Source organism: Gossypium arboreum, chromosome 8, assembly GCF_025698485.1.
Source record: "Gossypium arboreum isolate Shixiya-1 chromosome 8, ASM2569848v2, whole genome shotgun sequence".
NCBI lineage: Eukaryota > Viridiplantae > Streptophyta > Magnoliopsida > Malvales > Malvaceae > Gossypium > Gossypium arboreum.
The window spans coordinates 15,772,467-15,796,459 of NC_069077.1; the positions used below are offsets into that span (position 1 = coordinate 15,772,467).

The window sequence follows — 23,993 nt, forward strand, 5'->3', positions numbered from 1 at the left end:
AAAATAGACTCAATAAGAATTCTAAGTATATAAATTTAAGCCCATAATTATTTTTATCCAATTTTTTATGATTTTACAAAGTCAGAATAGGGGAACCCAAAATCATTCTGACCTTATCTAACTAAATTTGTTATATCTCACCATTTACAATTTCATTGCTTACACTATTTCTTTTATGAAAACCTAGACTCAATAAAAGTTAATTTAGATTTTATTCAACTTCTAATTCAATTTTCAAAATTTTTGGTGATTTTTCAAAGATAGACCAATGCTGCTGTCCAAAACTATTTTAGTGCAAGATATTAATTATCATGTTTGTAACACCCTTATTTTCTTTCTCTACACTATTTCTCATCACTTTTTCTTGTTTTCTCTTCACTAGCATATCAAGAACATAGGACCATATGTAAGGAAACTCTACATTAACATCAATCCCATGCTTTTTCAATAATATCAAACTTAAAAATATATTGAAATCATGATGTTCTTACCTTGTTCTATTGATTTCAATCTTTATCTTGATTTTCTCTCTCCTTCAGCTTCCATTCAACTTGATATTCTAATTTCTCATAGTCTTCTTAACATTTTTCTCTCTTGGTAGCTATGGAAATTCTTTTGATTTTTGGGTGAAAATGGTGAATTTTTGGTAGAAGGACCAAAAATATTTACACTATTGTCTTTTAACTTTTTCACATTTACACTTTAACCCCTCAAATTTTGAGCATTTGCTCTTGTGCAACAAAATTTTTCTCACTTTTACAATTTAGTCCTTTCTTGAATTAATATATCATAATATACTCCCCAATATTGACATAACTTAAAATTTCCCTTTTTGTCACTTTATTTCCTTATTTTACTTTATCAAGGATAGTATCTTACTGTAAAAATTTTTGGGGTATTACAGCTCCGATGTTTTACCCAAGCCGGCAGTTTTCATCGACAAGTGCAACCCCTTATAATCCATTTTTAGACTGTCCAAATCTTCTTTGGCCTTGTTCTTTCCCTTCCTCAATTTCTTGGCATCTAGCTTCTAGATGTCGACGTCTAATCCTAGGTGCATCTTTTCCTCCTCTAACTACTCTATCTTCTTTCCCAATTCCGAACTCCTTTTTTCAAAATCTTACTTGATGATCTTTAACTCAAATGGGATTACTTGTAGATGCTCTTCTATTGGCTGGATGTTTTCTTGACTTGGTATAGAGATGTTGTCATTGACCCTTTTGCCCCACCACCAACTATAATCGGGGGTTGTCATCGAATTTGCGGCAAATATTTTCATTCTGCGGGTTTGGTTCCAAGCGTTCGATATTTCACGAACCTTCTTCTTGTAATTATCTCCCTTGTATGAAAACTCACACTGAGCCAACCTTTGCGTCGTTGGTATGAACTGCTTCGATCTGTACTGTCTCGATACGAGCAAATGAGCATATCCAACGGCTCCCTGAATCCCAAGTAGAGGAACTCAGTCAAAGTCTCCACACCAGTACAGAATCTCATCAGTGATCATCTAAGGGGCTCTCCATTCGACTTCCTTGTCTTGGAGACTCTGGAGAATCGCCATCCACTTTTCTTCTCAAATGTCGTCTTGCCTCGGTGTAGCCACTAATTCTTTCAAATGAGAGTAGTTCTTGGAGAATACCCGATAAGAACCTCTTTTTTATCTTCTAAAAATGGCTATGAAATCATGCTAACAAGAGTTGCGTACACTCAATGAACTTTCATTCACCCGCTCTTCGGCATGCACTCAAAGATCTGAGGTTTGGGCCAAGATTGCTGGGACGGGCATGACCCTTTTGTCAAGCCGATCGAATAAGTCTGAAACTGCCTCATCTATATGTCCTAGCGCTTTGGGGAAGACGACCAAACTGTAAATGCTTAAAGCAAAAATATCAACCCTTTCTTCATATCAGAATGTGCCAATATCAAATATTGCAAATTCCTCCAAGGTATGCATTTACTATCTCCTTTTTGCTTGATTCAGGTCGCGACCCATTGCTCACTTATCCCCGTGATACTCATTAGCTTCTTCAAGAACGTCGGAACATTAGCAACCTTCGAATAGGCTTTCTTGGCTTGAATCTCCGGGCAACGAAGTAAGGTTGTGTATTCTTCCACGGTGGGTACCAAATCAACTTTCCCAAAGGGGAAGCTGTAACACCCCTTACCCGTATTCATCGCCGAAATAGGGTACGAGGCATTACCGGAGTTTACCGAATTAATTTTTTTTTTGTTAATACAAGTTAAATACTATTCATTTACTAAAACATGTCATGACGTCCTTTAGATGGGCCTCCAAAGCCCAAAACATACTTCAAGACCAAATCAGAATTAAATCGAAACCATAAGGAATTTTTCGCAAAATCCAAAAGTATTTTTTATTTTATTTTTTATTTTTTTATTTATTTTTTGTTCAATATAACCCCTGTATAAATATCTAACCTTCCCTGCAAATTTTAAAACCGAGACCAACCCAACCAACCAATTTATTTCAATCAATTTGATACCAAATTATACTTCTATTATAATCATACTATTTAACATATTCATCATTCTTTACTTTAATGTATATTCATTAAACAAGTCTTAGCATTTATATAATCATCAAACCTTATACATGCCATATAAATCAAAAAGGAAATTTACAAAAGCTATTGGAGATAATCTGGATACTGTGATCCTCTGTGTTGATCCGATCCTCCGTATACTTCCACGTCAATCTACAAGAGACATTGAATACACTCAAGTAAGCTTATAGAAGCTTAGTAAGTTCATAGGCATAAAACATAAATCTTACCAAATATTTATATACTTATACAATATACACAATTATTAAGTTCACCTGTCAACCACAGTCATTGGTGAGTTCCTTTGTATAAACTTACTACCACTTATCCATTTCCTTTAATTCTTTTGGGCCCATTTGTCACATGTCATTCTTTAACCAAATTAGGGAACGGTTACGGAAAATTGAGTACTTCACTTTCACTTTGCCATAGTATAATTATGGTCTTGCGTATGATCACTTATCACTTTTTGAAGTCATAGTCCTGTCACGGTCTTACACTGATCACATTTATCACTTGTCACTGATCAGATAAGTGTATCTAAAACTATCACTTATCACTTATCACTTGTCATTGATCAGATAAGTGTAGCTAAAGCTACCACTTATCATTTATCACTTGTCACTGATCAGATAAGTGTAGCTAAAACTACCACTTATCACTTATCACTTGTCATTGATCAGATAAGTGTAGCTAAAGCTACCACTTATCACTTGTCACTGATCAGAAATACTCAAATCCGACGTTCCACTCAATTTGATCATTTATTCGATTTTCGGGTTGTTATTTTATTCTCTATTCATCAATAAATATATTTCATCATACATTATATAATTCATAAAATTAACATATAATCATTAAACTTCAACCATATGAACTTACCGGGGTCGATTTGCAAAATTTGTGAAAGTTCAGGGACTAATCAGCTACTTTTTCTTTTCCTCGACTTGCTTCGGGTTCTCGATCTATCATTGTAAAATCATTCACTTATCAGTATTGACTTCATCTTCAACCCGCTTATAAGTAATATTATCTATAATTTCATTATTTACTTATGTATATTCCAATGTTGTCCATCCGTGTCATAGTCACTAAATTATTTTTATATTTTGCTACAGAAGTCAAAATTAAGATCCGCTAATTTTTCATGAAACTAGACTCACAAATATTCTTACCATAAAAATTTCATCATTTTTGGTTGGTCCAATTAATACAGTTTATTCATTGAAGTCTCCCCTATTCTGCTGTCTGATAGTTCCGACCCTTCTTCACTAAAAATTAATTATCTTCTTGTACAGGATTCAAATGATTTTCCTGTTTGTTTTTCTTGAAAATATACTCATTCAGGATTCTAAACATATAAATTTAAGCCCCTAATTATTTTTATTCAATTTTTTATGATTTTTCAAAGTCAGAACAGGGGAACCCGAATTCATTCTAACATTGTCTTACAAAATATATTATATCTCATGATTTACAATTCCGTTACTTACACCGTTTCTTTTATAAGAAACTAGACTTGATAAGCTTTAATTTCATATTTTATTCAATCTATAATTAGATTTCTACAATTTTTGGTGATTTTTAAAAGTTAGACTACTGCTGCTGTCCAAAACTGTTTTAGTACAAATGTTGATTTCGATTTTTGCCCCAAATTTCACAGTTCATACAATTCAGTCCTTGATCAATTAACCCCTCAATGAAGCTAATTTTTCCCAATTAAGCTTTACCTAGACATTATAAGTTATTTCAAAATTATTTAAATTCAGAATTTCCACATAAAACCCTAACTTCAAACTTTTTCACCATTAAGTCTCAAACATTCACTTTCTATTCAATTCTTTCAATAAAATCAGCATATAAACAATTTAAAGCTCTATTTCCATGCTAAATCATCATAAACTTCCAGCACATATTCATAGAAACTTCCAATTTCTTTCATAAAACCAAAAACTAATGAATTCAACAAGTGGACCTAGTTGTAAAAGTCATAAAAACACAAAAATTTCAAGAAATAATCAAGAATTGAACTTACTTGCAGTAAACCTATGAAAAAACAGCTTAATAAAACCCTTCTATAGTGTTTTTGCTGATGAGAATGCAGAAAAATAATGAGAAATCTAGATAATTCCACTTTAGTCCTAGCTTTATTAAGTAAATTTTGCAATATTCCAATTTTGCCCTTAATTCATCAATTTTCCTGCTGATTTCATGCCCTTGCCGTCCAGCCCAAATAGACCTTGGGTTTATTTTCCTTTTAAACCCTCTTTCTTTTATCATTTAAGCTATTTAATCATTTCCCATAATTTTACATTTGTTACAATTTAGTCCTTTTTATTCAATTAACTATCGAAACTTTAAAATTTCTTAACGAAACTTTAATACTAACTTATTAACACTCCATAAATATTTATAAAAATATTTATGGCTCGTTTTAAAATTTTCAAACTCTCGATATCTCGTTTCCGATTCTATTTTTTTTAAAATATTTATTTCTAGTACATTATTCGCTATTTCAAAAAAATTTCTAACTTCACATTTAACTTATATTCACTAAATTATTAATATTTTCTACTCATTTGTCGGATTTAGTGATCTCGAATCACTGTTCCGACACCACTGAAAATTTAGGCTATTATAGAAGCAGTTGTATACAGGATTCCAATATTGGTCTAAAGCTCGAAAAAAGTGTAACCATTCTGACATCGAGTAGATAAGACAAATCACCATAGCTGCTTGGTTTCGTCATCCCATTGGTCCCGTACCTCTTTCAACTCTTGGAGGTTATTCTGAGTCACCTATGCGAGTGAAATCCCATAATTCTGACACGTACTGCTCCGTCAGACTAATCACCCTTCTTTCGTTGCGGCTTCTCAGACTATATTCGGACAACCGCATTGTCTTCCACTTTATCAAAAAGTCTCTTTTCCATGACAAGCTCTCTATTTAGCAACTAAACGTGAATTAACACCTCTTTTCTATGATGAAAATGCAATGCAATCATAACCAAAACAAAGCAAAACATGTCAGTAAAAAAAATAAATAACAAAATAGAGCACCTATTTAGATGACCACTAGGGGTTTGGTATGGTTCTACCTAGGGTAGGCTCGTAAGGCACATTATATGCAGTTTGGTTCTAAAGTAAGGGTACCTGAACCGGCAGATTCCTTAATCCTCCCCCATTATATGCTCATATGGACTGAGTTTAGTTCAGGAGAATACATTTCCCTATGGCTACGCGGAGATGAAAATCTCACGAAGAAAAAGGTATGGATGTATCCCGAAAGTGATCCACTATCCTACACGGAGGTAAAGACCTCACGAAGGAATAGTTTCTCACTCTCACTTGAAAAGGTATAATCGAGCGGTCATGTAATGCAATATGCGAAAATATATCCAAGAGCTCGAACCAATAAAGCAAACATACCAAAATGATGGAAACCACAAAAAAAGAAATGCAGCCAAAAGGATCGTAGATTTAAACCAAATTATCAATTTTTGACAAAAGGACAAAAAGTAATCAATTTGTAGCTTGACTTTCTTTTTTTAGTCCCCAGCGGAGTCGCCAAGCTGTCGAAACCAATTTTTTTTTAAAAGATCGACTTTTTACTTAAAAACGAAAATGGGAGTCGCCACGAATCCTTTTTATTAGGTGTGATCGGATCACCTTGTAACTTAATCATTTTAATAAAAGTATAAATTTACTAAAACAATAATTTTTTGTCTATGAAATTAAGGAAACGGGTTCGGGAGTCAGTTATGTACGAGGAAGGATTAGCACCCTTGTAACGCCCAAAATTGACACCTAGTTTATTAATTAATGTCTTAGTGTCGAAAGTTGAAAACTTAAAAAAAGTTTAAAATACGATCCCTCTTTGTGGTGATATTATTTTACTTAAAAATCGTTTGAATAAATCGAAATGTATGTTAAAGACCCTCTATTCTCGAGGTAACAAAATGTCACATCCAGTAAGTTAGGACACAACACCTCGAATCCTTGAGAATAGGCTTGCCTTTTATTTTTTATTTAAAACTTATGTATTTTAATTTTAAAAGGATATTCGGTTATTTAGGTTCAACGAGAAAAATTGAAACCCAGTGAGTTAGGGCACGACTTCTCGAATTTTCAAATACGAAATATTGCCTTTATTTTTAAAATTTTATTTTTACGAATTTGGGTAAAAATTAATGAAATATTAAAAATGATATACGTGTAGTTAATTCAATTATGTTCAAAAAATCGTTTAAAACATAAAAGGGTCACACTTGGCGAAAAATGATAATGCAAGATACATTTGGAGTAACAATGACATAATATGCATAATAAAATATAACATATATAGCATTGATATTAATGAATCATAATGTTAATATGCATAAACAACAACAACAACAACAATAATAATAATAATAATAATAATAATAATAATAATAATAATAATAATCTAAATTTTTGGAAGTACAAAAAAGTAATAAATAAATAAATAAATAATGGAAAAAATAACAATAATAAGGATAGAAATAAAAAAAGCCAATTAAAAAAGAAATAGTAAGTAAGTAAATAAATAAAACTAATAAAAGCTTGATTAAAAATAAATAAAGAAACAAATAAAATATTAAATAAAACAGTTTTTTAAAAATAAAAATAAATAAATTAAACATACTAAGGACGAAATTGAAATCAAAATTAAATTGGGTACAAATTGTAAATAATAAAAATAGGTTAATAAGGATCAAAATAAAACGCGCTAAAACTAGCGAGGACTAAATGAGAAAATAACTCAATCCCTTGGACACGCGTCCTTTCTCTAGGAAATCAGTGAGCTAGGGACTAAATTGAAACGCGTAAAAAAAAGTGGTCAAATTTTAAAAATAAAAAATGAAAATAGGACTAAATTAAAACAGCCCAAAAATAAGAAAGGACCAGGGGCGTAAATAGCCCAAAAGATGAAAACACGCGGATCCCCCAAGAGCAAGTCGGGTCGTGCAAGGGTTGGCCTTAAACGACGTCGTTTTGGCATCTGTGTCCCTAGCTCAAAACGACGCCGTTTGTATCTTCATTTAAATCAATTTTTTTTTAAAACTCATTTTTACTCTTCTTTCTCAGAGAAAAAAAAAACTCTCACAACTCCTACTCCCTCTTTCCGATCTCCGGGCATTGTCCAACCATTAGGCCACCGTGGTGGCAGCCGGTCGCAGGCGACAACGTCGCCGTTCACGGTGATCGAAAAATTCAAAAAATAGTCATTTTTTGGCTTTTTGACTACCGATCCTGAAAATGTACCACCTTTCCTCGAAAATGGCAACCTCAGCCACCCATTGTGGCGCAACGCAAGAAAAGGTGAGCTTTTGGCTCCTTTTTTTTCTCTTTATTTATCTCTTTTAATATGATAGCAAAAATAATGTGAAAAGAAAAAAAATAAAGATAAGAAGGCAACCTTTTTTCGTTCTTGAACTGATTCTATTTCTTTTCTTTTTTTTTTTTGGTTTCATAAAAGAGGAAAAAGAAGACATTGATGTTGTTGTGGCTCTTTTATAGCCGAAATTACAACTTTCAGTTTCTATTTTTTTTGTTTTTTTTTCTATTTGTTTCTTCTGCTTGTTGTCTTCTTGCAGGTGGCGGTGGCGGTGGCAGGCGTGTCAGATCACACTGGAGAGGTGCTGACATGGGAGGAGCGGCGGCAACTCTAGCCCTACGTTTTTTTGTTTTGTTTTTCTATTTTGTTTAAAGTGTTGGGCCAATCGGGCTTTAGGGTTTTTTGTATTATTGGGCCATTTGTAATTTGTTATTTTTGGGCTTGCTATTTGGTTTTGTAATTTGGACTATACTGTTATTGGACTTCTATTTGTTTTATTGTGTTTGGGCCCAGGCAAATTTGAGCCTGTACATACACCACTTAGTGTTGGAAAAAATTCGGTTCAAAAACAGTTTTCTTTCATAGTGAAAAATTAAAAATTTGAAAATTGAGTCGATTTGTAATATTTATAGCAATAAACCCTTTACTGAAATCTCACTTGTGTTTTCAGCTAAATAGAGCATTGTCATTTTCAACTTTCAACTGAATGACCTTCTTTGCTATTCTCATACCACAAACTGCTTCAAGTGTGGAACCATGTGTATAAAATGAAATTAGCTCTAACCAGTTGTCATTTGACTAACTAAATCATCCTACCAAAATAATAAATAATTTTATTAAACTACGAACTTAACATAAATGCCTAAACATTTGGGGTGGCGTATACTCCACAGGAGAGTCCGCCAAACCACCGAGCTCGCCAAAACACAAAATTCGCCAGTTGGCGCATTCATAGAATCTTATACTTAGTCAAAACTAATACTTTACTCACTCAAAATTTACTTTAAATATCATATCTCATAAATAGTAATCGGATACTAGGATTTCACCGGGCGGGCTGTTACAAACAGTGTCTCCAGATCTTTAAAGCAAACGCCGCAACAACTAACTCTAAATCATGTGTCGGGTATTTACGTTCATGCGACTTCAACTGTCTGGACATATACGAAAATATTTTACCATCTTGCATCAGTACGCAGCCCAATCCACTCAGTAAAACATCACTGAATACTTAAAAATTTCTTAAAATTTATTTAGATCCAATTAAACTTAATTATAATTTCTCATCTCCAACCCTTAACAACAACACTAAAATCTTTTGATTTAGGCTTCTAAAAAAATTCAATTTAATTGGAAATGGTACACCATCTAATTTTTGTCATCTATGTCTCATAAACTCTTTCGGAAAGGGTAAAGGTTTCAGCTTTCCACCAACACCACCAAGCTTAGGAACATATGTCGGTGTTTCAGTAGTTTTAGCCAAATTAGTTTACTTTTTGTTAATGATAGTTTACCTTAATTTGATCGCTTTTGTTGTTTGTACATCAGCTCAAGATTTTTAAAACCCTTAAATCAAAAAGTTTTAGTCTCATTATTAAGAGGTGAAGTTAATAAATTATAATTAATTTTAAATAAATTTGTAAATATTTATTAGAAAGTCCATCAACTTTTCTTTTATTTATTTTGTTCATTAATGATGTTACAATTTGTGGTACATTGATGGTGCATAGGACAATGACAATAAATCAAATATAAACCTTGTTTTATTGAATACTAATTTTGATAATTTTGAAATAATTTAACAAGAAAATATTCTATCAAAGATTTTTATTCAATAATAAGTTAATTTCTTAAATGTTAGTATTTGGTACACTCATGATATAAATTTTTTTATTTCACAAGTAATCTTGCAAAATTGGCACATCTCTTTTTTAAATATTTATTTATTTTAATATTTTACTATACATTTATGGCATTTGTCAACCCTAATCCTTCTTATAGAGTCTAAAAACTCTACTAGTAATGTACCAAACAAGTTCCCTTTATTAAATATTAATAAATTAACTTAAATTTTTGTTTAGTGAAAATACTTGAAATATTAAAATATCCATAAAAAGAAAAAAATAGTTTATTTCTTCATAAAATAACTGTTATTATTATTTTTAATATTGAACTAGATCATTTAGTATTAGTATTGTCAACTATTAAAATAAGAGAAAGGATTGTACGAAACAGTGACGCTACGTCATCGCCTTTCCAATAGTTTTATGCCACATCAGTATTCTTATTCTAAATTTCAAGATTTTATCCTGAATTTTAGTATTTTAATTTAGTATTTTCCTTATATATTTGTCTCAAATTCTTTTAATAAAATTAAAATTTCATAGCAAAATTCAATAAAAACAAAACTTTAGTTCAGTCAGCGATTTAAGCTTTTGTTTTTGTTGGCTTAAAGAGCAATTTGCAGCTATAAAAAGGATCCCATTGAAAGGCGAAAATGTGTAAACATAGACCAAAAACAGAGAATGGGAATAGAATTGTTATGGTCATTTGTGGCAATTGTGGCTGCAACATACGTTATTCTATTTGGTTTCTTAAAGAAAATAAACGAGTGGTACTATGTTACTATGTCGGAGAAGAAGCAAAACCCTTTGCCACCCGGTCATATGGGATGGCCATTCATCGGAAACATGTGGTCCTTCTTCAAGGCGTCCAATTCACAAGATCCCGATTCCTTCATCGACAACTTGGTTAAAAGGTTACTTAGTTTCTTAAATTCTCTTTTTTTTTTTTTAATATACTTTTGTTCTCACTATTAAAATGCCGTGTCTCATATTTGTTACTATTCCAATGGAACTGGTGTTAACAGGTATGGAAGAGCAAGCATTTACAGAACCCATTTGTTTGGGAGTCCAAGCGTCATAGTTTGCAGTCAGGAACTTTGCAGGAAGGTGTTGACAGATGATGAACACTTTTCGTATGGCTACCCTTCATCAGCAATACAATTAGGAGGGAAAAAATCGCTGTATGGAATTTCAAATTCAGAGCACAGGCGTTTGCGTAGGCTAATAGCGGATCCCATCAATGGCCATCAAGCACTAGCTTTGTACATAGGGCATATTGAAGACATTGTGATCACTTCATTGGAAGAGCTTGCTACCATGAACCGACCAATCAAGTTTTTCAATGAAATGAAGACGATTGCCTTAAAGGGTATTGCAAAAGTTTCCCTGGGTTCCACTCAGGATTCCAGTCTTTGGTCGATGGTGAAATATTTCACAGAATTGTCTCCGGGTATTCTTTCCATGCCCATTAATATCCCTGGTTTTGCATTCCATCGAGCACTCAAGGTAAATTTTGCTTAAGCATTTTATACCAGTCGTCATTCGGTAAACGCGAACTCTAATTATGGAAAACTCGAAAATTGAAATAAATATATAAAATAGGCCAAAAAACAGCTGGTAAAATTGACTAAAGATGAACTAGATGAAAGAAGACGGAAAACAGTAGCAGAGAGGAAGAAAGGAATGATGGATTTACTTATGGAAGTAGAAAACGAGAACGGAGAAAAGTTGGAGGATGAGCATATCATTGACTTATTGCTGCTGATATTGTTCTCGGGTCGTGAAACCGTAGCGCACAATGCAATGTGGGTGACCATCTACCTCCATCACCATCCAGAAATATTGCAAAAGGCCAAGGTCAGATTAGAATTGGTTTTGGAGTACACAAGGATAAACGTATAGAGAATGTATTTATTTCCAATCATTTTCGGACCGTAGAGTGTCGATTTCAGCTGAACTTGGATTTCCATTTGCCTTTCAGGAAGAGCAACAGGCGATCATAAAGAGAAGACCATCCTCCCAGAAAAGTCTCACCCTCACTGAAATCAAAGAAATGGAATATCTACCCAAGGTTTGTTATCTTAACAATCATTTTTCCAGATGATTATATTAAGTCAAATCAAATCAAATGAACTTTTCAACGTGCAAAGAGAGGGTCTAATATATATATATATATATATATATATATTTGATTTCTATTTCACCTAAAAACACTCGGCTTGACCTGAACAACATGTAGCATCTAACAGGCTTTATTATCTTGATTACTTCAAGGTGATTGATGAGTCTTTGCGAAGAAACTATTTTGCATTCGCAATATTCCGGAAGGTGGTAGCTGATGTTAACATTAATGGTTAGTTTATGGACTTGTGTTCTTCGTTTTACTTGGAAAACATTCCTCTGTTCCTTTTTGTTTTTCTCAAAAAAGATTGTTTTCAGGTTATACCATACCAAAAGGATGGAAAGTTTTGGTGTGGTCCAGGGCTACTTACATGGATCCTAACATTTATTCTAACCCAAAAGAGTTCCTTCCTTCCAGATGGGAGGTCAGTAGAATCAATAATAAATTTTTCTGGTTTTATTATAAATTGATTCTTACACATGATCCTACAAGGCAAGCGTGAACTCTAAAAGCATTAGTACGTATCTTTCTAAAATATTTTACCATAATGGATTTAATCTTTATATTTTAATTTTATTAATTTTGTTTTTATAATTTTTAAATTTTAGTCTTAATCCAAACAATAATAGTTAAATCTGTTTGATTAAATTCAATTACTAATCATGTACTATGCATATAATTATAGATTTATTTAATATTTCCCAATTGGACCATTTTAAGTCATTATACTTTTTAAAATTTGAAATTTTAATCTTGACTTAAATGACAATCATTAATCCATTAATTAGATTTTTAGTGAGTAGTATATGAAAATACCAAACCGACATGGCATTACACATACGATAATATGTTTTGTTGCATCGATTTTGAAAATAGCAAAACCTAATTTAATAAGTTTAACAGTTATCATTTGACGATGACTAAAATTTTAAAATTAGAAAAGTTTAGGGACTAAAAATGACCAAATCAAAGTGAAATGAATAAATTCACAACTTTCATAAAGTACAAGGACTAATGGCTGAATTTAACCTATATGTATCTATATAGGAAGGATTCACTTACATAGGTGTAAAACTTAAGTGATTTTATAATCTATTCATAACTTTTTATATTATTAATATTTTAACAATCTAATCATTAAATTTATCAATATATTTATACTTGTTATGCATGTAATATCTATATTAATATATAATTAATGGTTGAAAGGTTTTTATATTGAATAGTTAGAAAATTTTAATTTATACTAAACTTAACATGTACAGCAGTATGAAATACTGACAGTTGAATTGTTAAAATATTAATAGTATAAATTATTATAGATAAGTGTAAAGCCACTTAAGTTTTACATTGCAAGTGTACCAAATATTTTCCATATATATATATATATATATATATATATATATATAAAAATATTATTTAAACCCTTGATTAAGTACAAGTCAACTTGACACCAACGTAATTAGAAAATTATTAAACTACCATTACATATTCAAAATAAGTTATATTCTTATAATGGTATATTTTTCTTTTTACATTCTAAAGATAAATAAAACCAATAAAATTACATATAATAAAATTTGAATCCATGCCAATAACATGCATAAAACCTTACAACCAATGCTAAATTTTATTTTATTTTTTATATATTTTAATATTATTATACAAAAATTTTCACCCACATTGTTATTTAATATCTGAATGAGTTGTTATTACGAGTCAATTATACACCAATTTGATTAAAAAATACTAAACTACCTTTACATATTTGAAATAAGTTATAATATTTTTGTCTTTTTTACATTTTGAAGATAAATAAAACCAATAAAAAGTACAAATAATGAGATTTGAACTCATACTATCTACATGTATAGAACTTCTACTTTACTACTACAACTAAAACTTATTTTTTATTTATTATTTATTGGATGTTATTTTTAAATCAAATATATGTTTTAAATACATGATTTCTATGCATATATGTATTCGTGTGCTCAAATTACTAGCATATGTAAATTGTTTTAAAATATCCTTATAAAATATTTAATTATAATTATTTTTGCTTTTGTTTTTTTTAATTTTAAAAGAATTCATTTTCTCTATATCACAATATTCTAATTATTACGATTTAACATTTTTCCTTCTTCGTCTTATTAAAATTAAATCCAAATAACTTTTGGTTTAACATGTAAATTATTTTGATTGGACTAAAAGTATTGAATAATTACATACTTTGACCATCAAAATATTTTAATTTCGGATAAAATTATGTGTGAAATTATATGAGCGATGAAAATATGTATACCTTTTTGTTAAATATCATCAATTTTATACTATTTTTTTAAGAAAAATTATTTTGTACACTGATAGTGTTGGAAAATTTTTATTCAACAGACAAGATTGAAAGCTAATTGAAAATACATAAATTAATTAATAAATTTTTATTATAAAATATTATAATATTTATATTTTAAATAATTTATGTGCAAATGTATATAAATTAATTAAAATAAAAGATAATATATTTATTTTTTATTGATTTTAAGACTTCAATATTTTTTTGTTATATTTATACCTATTTTGAATTTAAATTTATATTCTTATATTAATATAATATTACGAACATTATTTTAATTATATTTTTATGAAAATTATGAAATTAATTTACCATACTATAATTTGATAATACCAACATGTATATAAAGAATATTTTTCTTCAATATTCCTAAGAAGATGTTGACTTGCTACTCTCTGTTTCACCTATTCAAAGGAGGATCTTTCTTTCCCTTTGGATCAGGAAGTAAAACCTGCCCTGGAGCTGATTTAGCCAAACTTGAAATCTCAATTTTCCTTCACTATTTTCTTCTCAACTACAAGTGAGTTTTTAATCTCTTTTTGCTTCACTATTTATTTATTTCGAAAACAAGTTGCAAAAATTTTCCTCTAATAATTGTTGATAGAAAATGTATGGTTAACATTACCCTGAAAAATGGCTAATATAATATGCTCCAAAGACCTCGACATTCTGACATTAGTTTCTTCTTCTTTTGCAGGCTTAAAGAGCTAAATCCAAAAGCTCCAATCAAGCACCTACACTTGCCACGCCCAGCAGACGACTGTCTTGCAAGAATCATTAAGCTCCCATAATCATCTCATTTGGGATCAAATTCCTTTCTCTGCTTAACCTTAGTTTTACCAAGAAACATAGAGTTTAATAAGATGTTTTCTCATGTGAATCATCGAGTGGAATATGTAAGATGCTTTGTGTTAAGAATAAATGTTAGTTCTTGGTAGGTTTAGCCCTCTCTTGCTTAATAATTTAGCTAATCATAATTAATTAGTGTTTTAATTATAAGTATATAAGAAATTATAATCATTTAATTATAAGTATATAAGAAATTATAATCATACTTGGACCCGAGCCTCCAAAGTTCTTGAGGTCTCTCTCTTGCCATTAAGCGAAGCAAAATTGTACGAGATATTGTTGAAAATTTGATTCCTTGATTTGAATTTATACAACTTGGCATAGGAAACAAAGCTCCTCGTAATTAAAGGTGTAAGTGTTGAAATTACAGAGTTAGTTGTTTCATTAAGTTGAGACTTACTATAATAATTTAAAACTGAAAAAAAAAGTAAAAAAAAAAATGAATATGAGAAATTGTTTATGCAATTCAAACTTAATTGTACGTCTGTACAACCTCAATCAATGACTAAATTACTATAATCTTTATAGTATAAAAGATATTTAAGCTTAATCTCACTCGCAATTATAATTATAACTAAAAAATCTTCCAACTAAAACTTTCCCCACATAGTACAAACTGCTAAAATAGTTTAATTACAAACACATTGCACTCACAAACGTTCCTCTTAATGTGCAGATTCATGTTGTCTTAACTCCACACTTAAGTAAAACATGTCTTCAATATATAGGCATTGTAGTCCAAATAAATCCAGGTAGTGTTGTCAAATTGAATTACTAGAGTTTTGTCTCATCTAGACCACTTATTATATTAGAGATATTTATCTATAACTTCCTTTGATAACATATCTTTTATAAATGGGAAGATCACCACACCATCATATTCGAGTTTCATTCTTATTTGTTGAGGTAAATGTTTAAAGTGGTTGTCTAAATATCAACTGTAGTGGCCATTATTGCTAACACTGCAACATACTTGTAACTTGCTATATTTGAAGCTGTCAAATTTTGAAACTTTTTTTTTTTTGGGGAGTTTTAAATGATGTTGATATTGTGGAAGTAAGCAAGCCCTGTTGGAATCGTTCTGGTTCGTGGGTTATTCCAACTTTTGCTGCCCTCAACCCCATGGTGTATGTAGATAGTGGGATGGTGGTTTTTGATGGGGAACCACCACTATAAATATCCCAAGCTTAAGGTCTCTGTAACACTCATAACCCGATTCTATCACTGGATTTAAGGTTATAGCGTATTATTGTACTTTACAAAACAATCGAAAACAAATAGCAGCAAGTTGTCAAATTAATTAACAGAATTTTATCATAATTCAAATTGGAGTAATACATACATATACCGGCATTAAATCAAGCCTATGAGACCTTAAAATTAATTTAGAAACAATCAGGGACCAGTTTGAAACAAATTAAAAAGTTTGGGGAAAATTGAAACTTTTCAAAACAGGGGTCACATGGTCGTGTGACATAGCCCAGGCCATGTGGTGCAGGAACATGGCCATGTGGCCAACCGTGTGACAAACCGTGTACCTTTTGAAATAAATCCACATGGTCATGTCGGAAGTTGTGTGCTAGCCTGTGTAGTATTCGAAATACCCTCACACGACCGTGTCACAAACTGTGTGTCAACTCGTGTGAAAACTGCACCTAACACGTTCAGGGCACACGCCTGTGTAGTTTACCTGTATGAAATACACGACCATGTGTACCCAAAAATAACCTAAAACATACTTAATTCACATCTAAATGCTTAGGTACCTAAACCAATTCTTAACACATAATTATAAGACTTTAAATGTATTTCAATGACACCTAAAACATGCCAAAACAATCATCCTATGGTCTAACCAATGTATCATCAATGACATCACATTTCAAGTACTTACTCAATTCATTTTCTTAACTCGGTATAAAAGCTACAAGTACATTCAAATAACTTACTCTCCATCCCAATTTGCTATACCAAAATTCAAGCCAAACTTACCATCTCATGTCCAACCTCTTATGCTTTACCATAGAATCAAATATGCACATCTTACTTATTTACTTATATCACATCATCATATGCACATTAACAACAACACCAACAAATACTTATAAACATTTACAAATATAATCAATTTCTCCTATTACATGCCATACAAGCCAAATAAAATTTAAAATCTAGCAAAAGATTATCGGATAGTGTGATTTTTCAAGTTGATCCGACCGCTCGATTATCCATAAGACTTATCTACAAGTAAGCAAGACAAAACAGGGGTCATGTTATGGTAGCAGTCTTTACATTTGGTTGTTTGACTTTCTCATTTGGTGTTTCACCCCCAAGTAGTAAACATTGCACCAAGATCCGAAATCTGGAGAATGTGTTCGAGAAAAACCAATGTGCTTGGGGGTTTACTTTGAAGATAGATGAGTTGGTAGAAATAGAAAATATTTCAAGAAGAAATGATTAATGTTAGATAAAATGGAAGAGCTCAAAGGTTTTCTTTATAATTACTGTAAGTGTCGTAAACCTGCATAACTGTTGGGTTTTTCACACACAAAAAAAAAAAACAGAACTAATTTACCCGAATAAAATATGAAGCTCTTGATGAGGCTAGAGCAACAAAGCAATAATTCCGGGTAAAATATGTGTTAAGTTTCAACCAAATGATCAATGAAAACAAAGCAAACAAATTTTGTGTTTGAAAGCTCAAAAACAGAAGCAGAACTCAGAGGTTGAAGGAGAAAAAACTTAAGTTAACTTCTTCTCATTCATCAAATGTTTTAAGATAAAATGTACATATATTAAACTATTACATTGAAAGAGCAATAAATTTTCTGAAAAGTAACTTGCACAAAAAAAGTTCAATAGTAACCTGCTGACAGTCTAAAGCTGCTTAGTCATTGACTCACTTTAAACAGACAAAACAAAAAAAGTTGTCAGAACAAATGTAGGTCAACTGGTACAAAAATATATTTCATCCGGATAACATATGTTGTTTTGCATGTTGCTGTACTTCATCCAGGTAATTTACATATGCTGTTTGTTGCCACCTTTTAACACTCCTCCTTGGCTACAAAACAACAAACTCCAATTTCCTTCCTTAAACACTCAAACCTTGTAGCAACCAATGGCTTGGTCAAAATATCAACAAGCTGATCCCTCGAACAACAATGGACCAAGCTGATTTCCTTAGTCAATTCTGCTTCCCTCACAAAGTAATATCTGATCTTGAAATGCTTCGTTTTGCCATGGAACACAGGGTTCTTGGTTATTGCAATAGCTGACTGATTGTCTACCATAATCTCTGTTGCTTCTACTTGACTAACATTCAAATCATCCAACAGCTTTCTAAGCCAAATTGCTTGATTAACAGCAGTAGCAGCTGCAATATACTCAACTTCTGTAGTGGATTGAGCTACTGTTTGTTGTTTCTTTGAACTCCAGCTAAAAACTCCTGAACCTAGAGTGAAGAAGTATCCTGATATACTTTTCATATCATCAACTGAGCCAGCCCAATCACTGTCTGAATAACCAACCAGCTTCAATTCTTCAACTCTCTCAAGCATCACACCATAGCCTAAGGTTCCTTTGACATACCTTAAGACTCTTTTAGCAGCCTTGTAGTGAGCTGTGTTGCAGCAATGCATGAACCTCGAGAGAAGGCTAATAGCATACATAATATCTAGCCTTGTTGCTGTTAAGTAGAGTAGGCAACCAACCAAACTCCTGTACCCCTTTTCATCCACTCGATCATGCTCACTGGTGCTTGACAGTTTCTCTCCTAGTACAACTGGAGTGCTAGCAGACTTGCACTTTGACATGCTGAATTTGCTTAGAACTTTCAGTGCAAATGCTTGCTGGCTTATGAAAATACCATCCTCATTCTGATTCACTTCCATACCAAAGAAGTAGGTCATCAAACCAAGATCAGTCATTTCGAACACATCTTGCATCTGCTTCTTAAAATCCTCAATTAAATCACTTCTGCAGTCAGTAACTAATAAGTCATCCACATAAAGTGAGACTATCAACAAAGTTTCTTTCTCAGCCTTCTTCACATAAAGTGTAGGCTCACTGATGCTCTTCTCGAATCCTAGCCTTGGTAGGTATGCATCAATCCTGTCATACCAGGCCCTTGGAGCCTGCTTTAGGCCATACAAAGCCTTCTTGAATTTGTAGACTTTATGTTCTTCACCAGCAACCTTAAATCCATCAGATTGTTCTATGAAGATTTCTTCCTTGAGAAATCCATTCAGAAATGCTGATTTGACATTTAATTGATGGATTTTCCATTTCTTCTGAGCAGCCAAGACAAATAATAGCCTTATAGTATCTAACCTTGCAACAGGTGCAAAGGTTTCAAAGAAATCAACCCCTTGTTGCTGACTGTAGCCCTTCACAACTAGTCTGGCCTTGTGCTTGTTCAGTGACCCATTTGCATTGTTCTTGGTCCTGAACATCCATTTGACACCAATAACTTTTCTATTTGCTGGCCTATTAACCAACTCCCAAGTATCATTCTTATGGATCATCTTCAGTTCAGCTTCCATAGCTTATTGCCAGTAGCTCTCCCTTGCTGCTTCATCATAGCAAGAAGGCTCAACCATGGTTACAGTACACCTTTTATAGATGTCTGCTAGTGTCCTAGTCTCTCTGACAGGTACATCATCATAATCACCTTAAGCTTCAGCTTCAATCTCAGCATGCTGCAAGTCAAGATCATTTTGGTCCTTCTCAAGCAAACTTGCATTAGTTCCATCCCATTTCCAGTAGCTTACTTCATTAAACTTCACATCCCTGCTCACTACAATCTTTTTGGTTAATGGATCAAAGATCCTATAACCCTTCTTCACACTGCTGTAGCCTACAAACACCCCTAGCATGGACCTTTTTTCAAGCTTAGTCCTTTTTTCTGTTGGAACCAGTGCATAGCACAAACAACCAAATACCTTCAAGTGTGACACTGTTGGTTTTTGTCCAAACCAGGCTTCAAAGGGTGTTTTACCCCTCACTGCATTAGTTGGCAGTTTGTTCAGCAAGTAAAAAAATGTGTTTACTGCCTTAGGCCAAAAATTGTTAGGCATTTTAGCCTCAAACAAAAGGTACCTGGCCATATCAAGAATTGTCTTGTTCTTCCTCTCACAAACATCATTTTGTTGTGGTGTGTAGATGGTTGTTAGTTGGTGTTAAATTCCAGCATCATCACATATTTTTTGGAACCTTTGAGACACATACTCAGTTCCATTATCTAACCTTAAGCTTTTCAGCTTACAACTGGCTTGGTTCTCAACCAGTGCTTTGAACTTGCAAAAGAAGTCAGCAACATCTGACTTTTGCTTTAGAAAGCCTACCCAACAAAATCTGGTGCAACCATCAATGAATAGTGTAAAATACCTGTTGCCATTCAGGGAGGTGGTTTTCATAGGTCCACAGATGTCTGTATAGACCAGTTGGAGCCTCTCTTGAGCTCTCCATGCTTTGTTGACTGGAAAGGGCAGTCTGGTCTACTTGCCAAGTTGACACACTTCACACACATCCTTCTTTGGTTCAATACATGATATGTCTTTTACCAGACTCATTTTATGCAGCAGGCCAAGTGACTTGTAGTTCACATGGCCTAGCCTTCTATGCCACAAACTTGATTCATCAGCCTGAGCTACACATATCTTTGGTTCTAGCTGATTCACATCTAAAGTGAAGCTTCGATCATTCATGGCTACTGTTACTAACACCTGGTCAGCAGCATCTTTAATTACACAAACCTTGCCTTCAAAAATGAGAGAATACCCCTTCTCTAATAGTTGACCAGCACTGAACAAATTTTGGTCAATGTCAGGTATATAAAGAACCTCAGAGATGGTTTTGTTACCTGACTTTGTGCCAATCACAGCCTTGCCCTTGCCCTTGCCTTTGGCCTCTATGAGTTCACCATTGCCGATTCTGACTTTGGACATAAAACTGGTGTCTAGCTCCCTGAACATACTTTTGTCTGAAGCCATATGATGAGTACATCCACTGTCAATCAACCAATTTTTGTTGACCTTACTTGAGCTTGCAAAACAAGAAGTTGTGAAGACATGCTCTTCCAGTGCTTCAACATCCTCAACAGCCTGAGCTTGGTTCTGGTGCTGTGGCTATGCTTTTGGCTTGTTTTTGCACACTTTTTCAATGTGTCCAAGCTGTTTGCAACCTCTACACTGAATGTCTGGTCTGTAGCAGCAGTATTTTTCAAGGTGAGTAGTCTTCTTGCAATGAGCACAAGGTGGAAACTTCTTTTTGGCAGCATCTTTCTTCTCTTTCTCTTTCTTTTCTAGCCAAGGCTTCTTGCCTTTGTAACTTGAGCTTGAGATTGAGCTTTTTCTACACCTAGCCTGAAAAGCTCCCTCAGAGTGCTCTTCCATTTTGTTTGCTCTTCTTTGCTCTTGTACATAGAGAGCATTTATCAACTCTGTCAAGGGAATGGTTGATAGGTCCTTCGAGTCTTCCAAAGAAGAGATTTTTGATTCATACTTCTCTGGTAAGGTTGTTATGACTTTCTCAACCACCCTTTGGTCACTAAACTCATCTCCAAGCAGTCTTATGTTATTGACTATGGCCATAATCCTGTCAGCATACTGCTTGATAGTCTATGAGTCCTTCATTCTCAGATTCTCAAAGTCCCTCCTCAAGTTGATCAGTTGTTGCTGCCTGGTCTTGTCTGACCCTTGAAACTCCTCCTTGAGTTTGTCCCAGGCCTGCTTTGGTGAGTTACAGTCCATTATCCTTGTGAAGATGACATCTGAAACTCCACTCTGAAGACACGACATGGCATTGTACTTCTTGGCAGTGTCCTCACTATGCTGCCTGATTTGAGCTATGGTTGGATTTGCTCTCAAGGGATGTAGCTCTGTGTCATTTAGAACAACATTCCACGGGTCATGTGCCTGCAAATATGTCTTCATTTTTACAGCCCAAATGTTGTAGTTTTCACTAACAAAAACAGGTGGTGGTGGTGGTGGTGAAAAACTCATCTTTGCAGCAAACAACAAGCCAACAAAAAACAGCTCCTGCTTCTTTTCTTTCAAACACTTGTCACTCACAAACAAAACACAACCAAGGCCCTCAAAGATAACAAGCTCTTGATACCATTTGTTGGGTTTTTCACACTAAAAAAAATAGAACTAATTTACCCGAATAAAATATGAAGCTCTTGATGAAGCTAGAGCAAAAAGCAATAATTTCAGGTAAAATATGTGTTAAGTTTCAACCAAATGATCAATGAAAACAAAGCAAACAAATTTTGTGTTTGAAAGCTCAATAACAGAAGCAGAACTCAGAGGTTGAAGTAGAAAAAACTCAAGTTAACTTTTCTCATTCATTAAATGTTTTAAGATAAAATGTACATATATTAAATTATTACATTGAAAGAGCAATAAATTTTCTGAAAAGTAACTTGCACAAAAAAGGTTCAATAGTAACCTGCTGACAGTCTAAAGCTACTTAGTCCTTGACTCACTTTAAACAGACAAACAGAAAAAAGTTGTCATAATAAATGTAGGTCAACTGGTACAAAAATATATTTCATCCGGATAACATATGTTGTTTTGCATGTTGCTGTACTTCATCCAGGTAACTTACATATGCTGTTTGTTGCCACCTTTTAACAATAACACCATACAACTGATGTGGACAAAAATATTTCAGCGAGTTATGATGATTTTTGCACTATGTTTATATTTTTCATATTACGTCTTGATTTATATAATATTTTAAATTTGTTTATCATATTAACTTAACGTAATTATTTTTTTATATTATAATGGTCTACTGTCTCAATTCATCTAACACTTTAATTAATTCAGTTGTCACATCCAAACAATAATATAAATAACGTTAATTCAATTTTCAGTACATAATTTTCTAGTATATGTAAGAGATAAACAGGAACAAGTACTAAAAATAGAATGTAATGGGAAGAAACAACCTGCAAAGTTTGCTCTCTTTTTTTTTTTTTTTTTTTAACTCAATTCAAGCTAAGATCAGTGATGGTCAGTGATGCTAAATTGCTAACGGTAGCCACTGAAACCCTCATGCTTCACCCATTCATTCACGTGAATTGGCATACTTCAATCCGTCCAAAACTGCAAAATTCAATTTGGGAAATAATCCAGAAATTGCGTTTCTTTTCCTCCTTACAATAATGTTATCTTTGAATTGAAACCCGTCTACATGAAGAGAGGGTCAGGTGAGGTGAGTCTATTCTCGTAGGCGTATCCAGTACTACTTGGGAAAGTTTCAGTTTCAAGCTTGCAGCCGAGACGCTTCCCATGTTAGGACTTTGAAAAAGGAAAAAAAGACCAAACCTTGGAGCCCTGGTCAAATTATATATATTGCTTTTCTGCAAATTAACAAGAGAGAAAATTCATTCATACCTATCACAGATCAGATAATGATATGAAAACGCAAAAGACCGCAGAGGAAACATGAAAAGATGCTGATGGAAACTACTGTCAAAATCATGGGCCCTGCTCATGCAACCAATTCTTCCAGGCTTAAGCTTATATACCGATCTCGACCGATATGTGCATCCCGTTGCATTGAGCTGAATGGTAAATGAGATTAAAGCCCTAAACCAAATTACAGGGTCGTTTTGTAGGAAAAGGGGGAAAAAAACTGGGTTAGAGATCCACCAGCTGGTGGGAAGCCTTAACCGGATGTGTTAACAGGAAAGCCCGAAGGCTGTTCCCGTCCCTGTCAGGGGAGATGCCAACCATCTCTCCTTTCTACGAACACAGCCGAAGTACAACGGAAGCAGCTTTATATATACCTTGAATTTATTATTCTTAATCGATGTGGGATTTCTCACCTACAGAAATGGATACAAGAAGACAACTTTCTCGAAAGGAAAACGGTTCAAGTTTTCTGTT

General features: G+C 33.1%; 1 protein-coding gene, 1 long non-coding RNA gene and 1 other non-coding gene across 3 annotated transcripts; 2 read left to right on the plus strand and 1 right to left on the minus strand.

Moving 5' to 3' along the window:
* Window positions 1-10,423: 10,423 nt before the first annotated feature.
* LOC108468286 (beta-amyrin 11-oxidase-like) lies at window positions 10,424-12,124 on the plus strand. The gene is made up of 5 exons (XM_017769177.2): window positions 10,424-10,680; window positions 10,792-11,272; window positions 11,369-11,623; window positions 11,748-11,837; window positions 12,041-12,124. Exons 1-5 carry the CDS (start codon window positions 10,448-10,450, stop codon window positions 12,122-12,124), a joined length of 1,143 nt encoding a protein of 380 aa, XP_017624666.2. The 5' UTR covers window positions 10,424-10,447.
* Window positions 12,125-12,141: 17 nt separating this feature from the next.
* LOC128296270 (uncharacterized) lies at window positions 12,142-15,187 on the plus strand. Its single transcript, XR_008286819.1, has 2 exons — window positions 12,142-12,312; window positions 14,942-15,187. It is a non-coding gene; the product is annotated as an uncharacterized LOC128296270 (long non-coding RNA).
* An 8,545-nt stretch (window positions 15,188-23,732) lies between these two features.
* Window positions 23,733-23,859, minus strand: LOC128279878 (U6atac minor spliceosomal RNA). Its single transcript, XR_008270070.1, has one exon. It is a non-coding gene; the product is annotated as a U6atac minor spliceosomal RNA (small nuclear RNA).
* Between the last annotated feature and the right edge of the window lie 134 nt (window positions 23,860-23,993).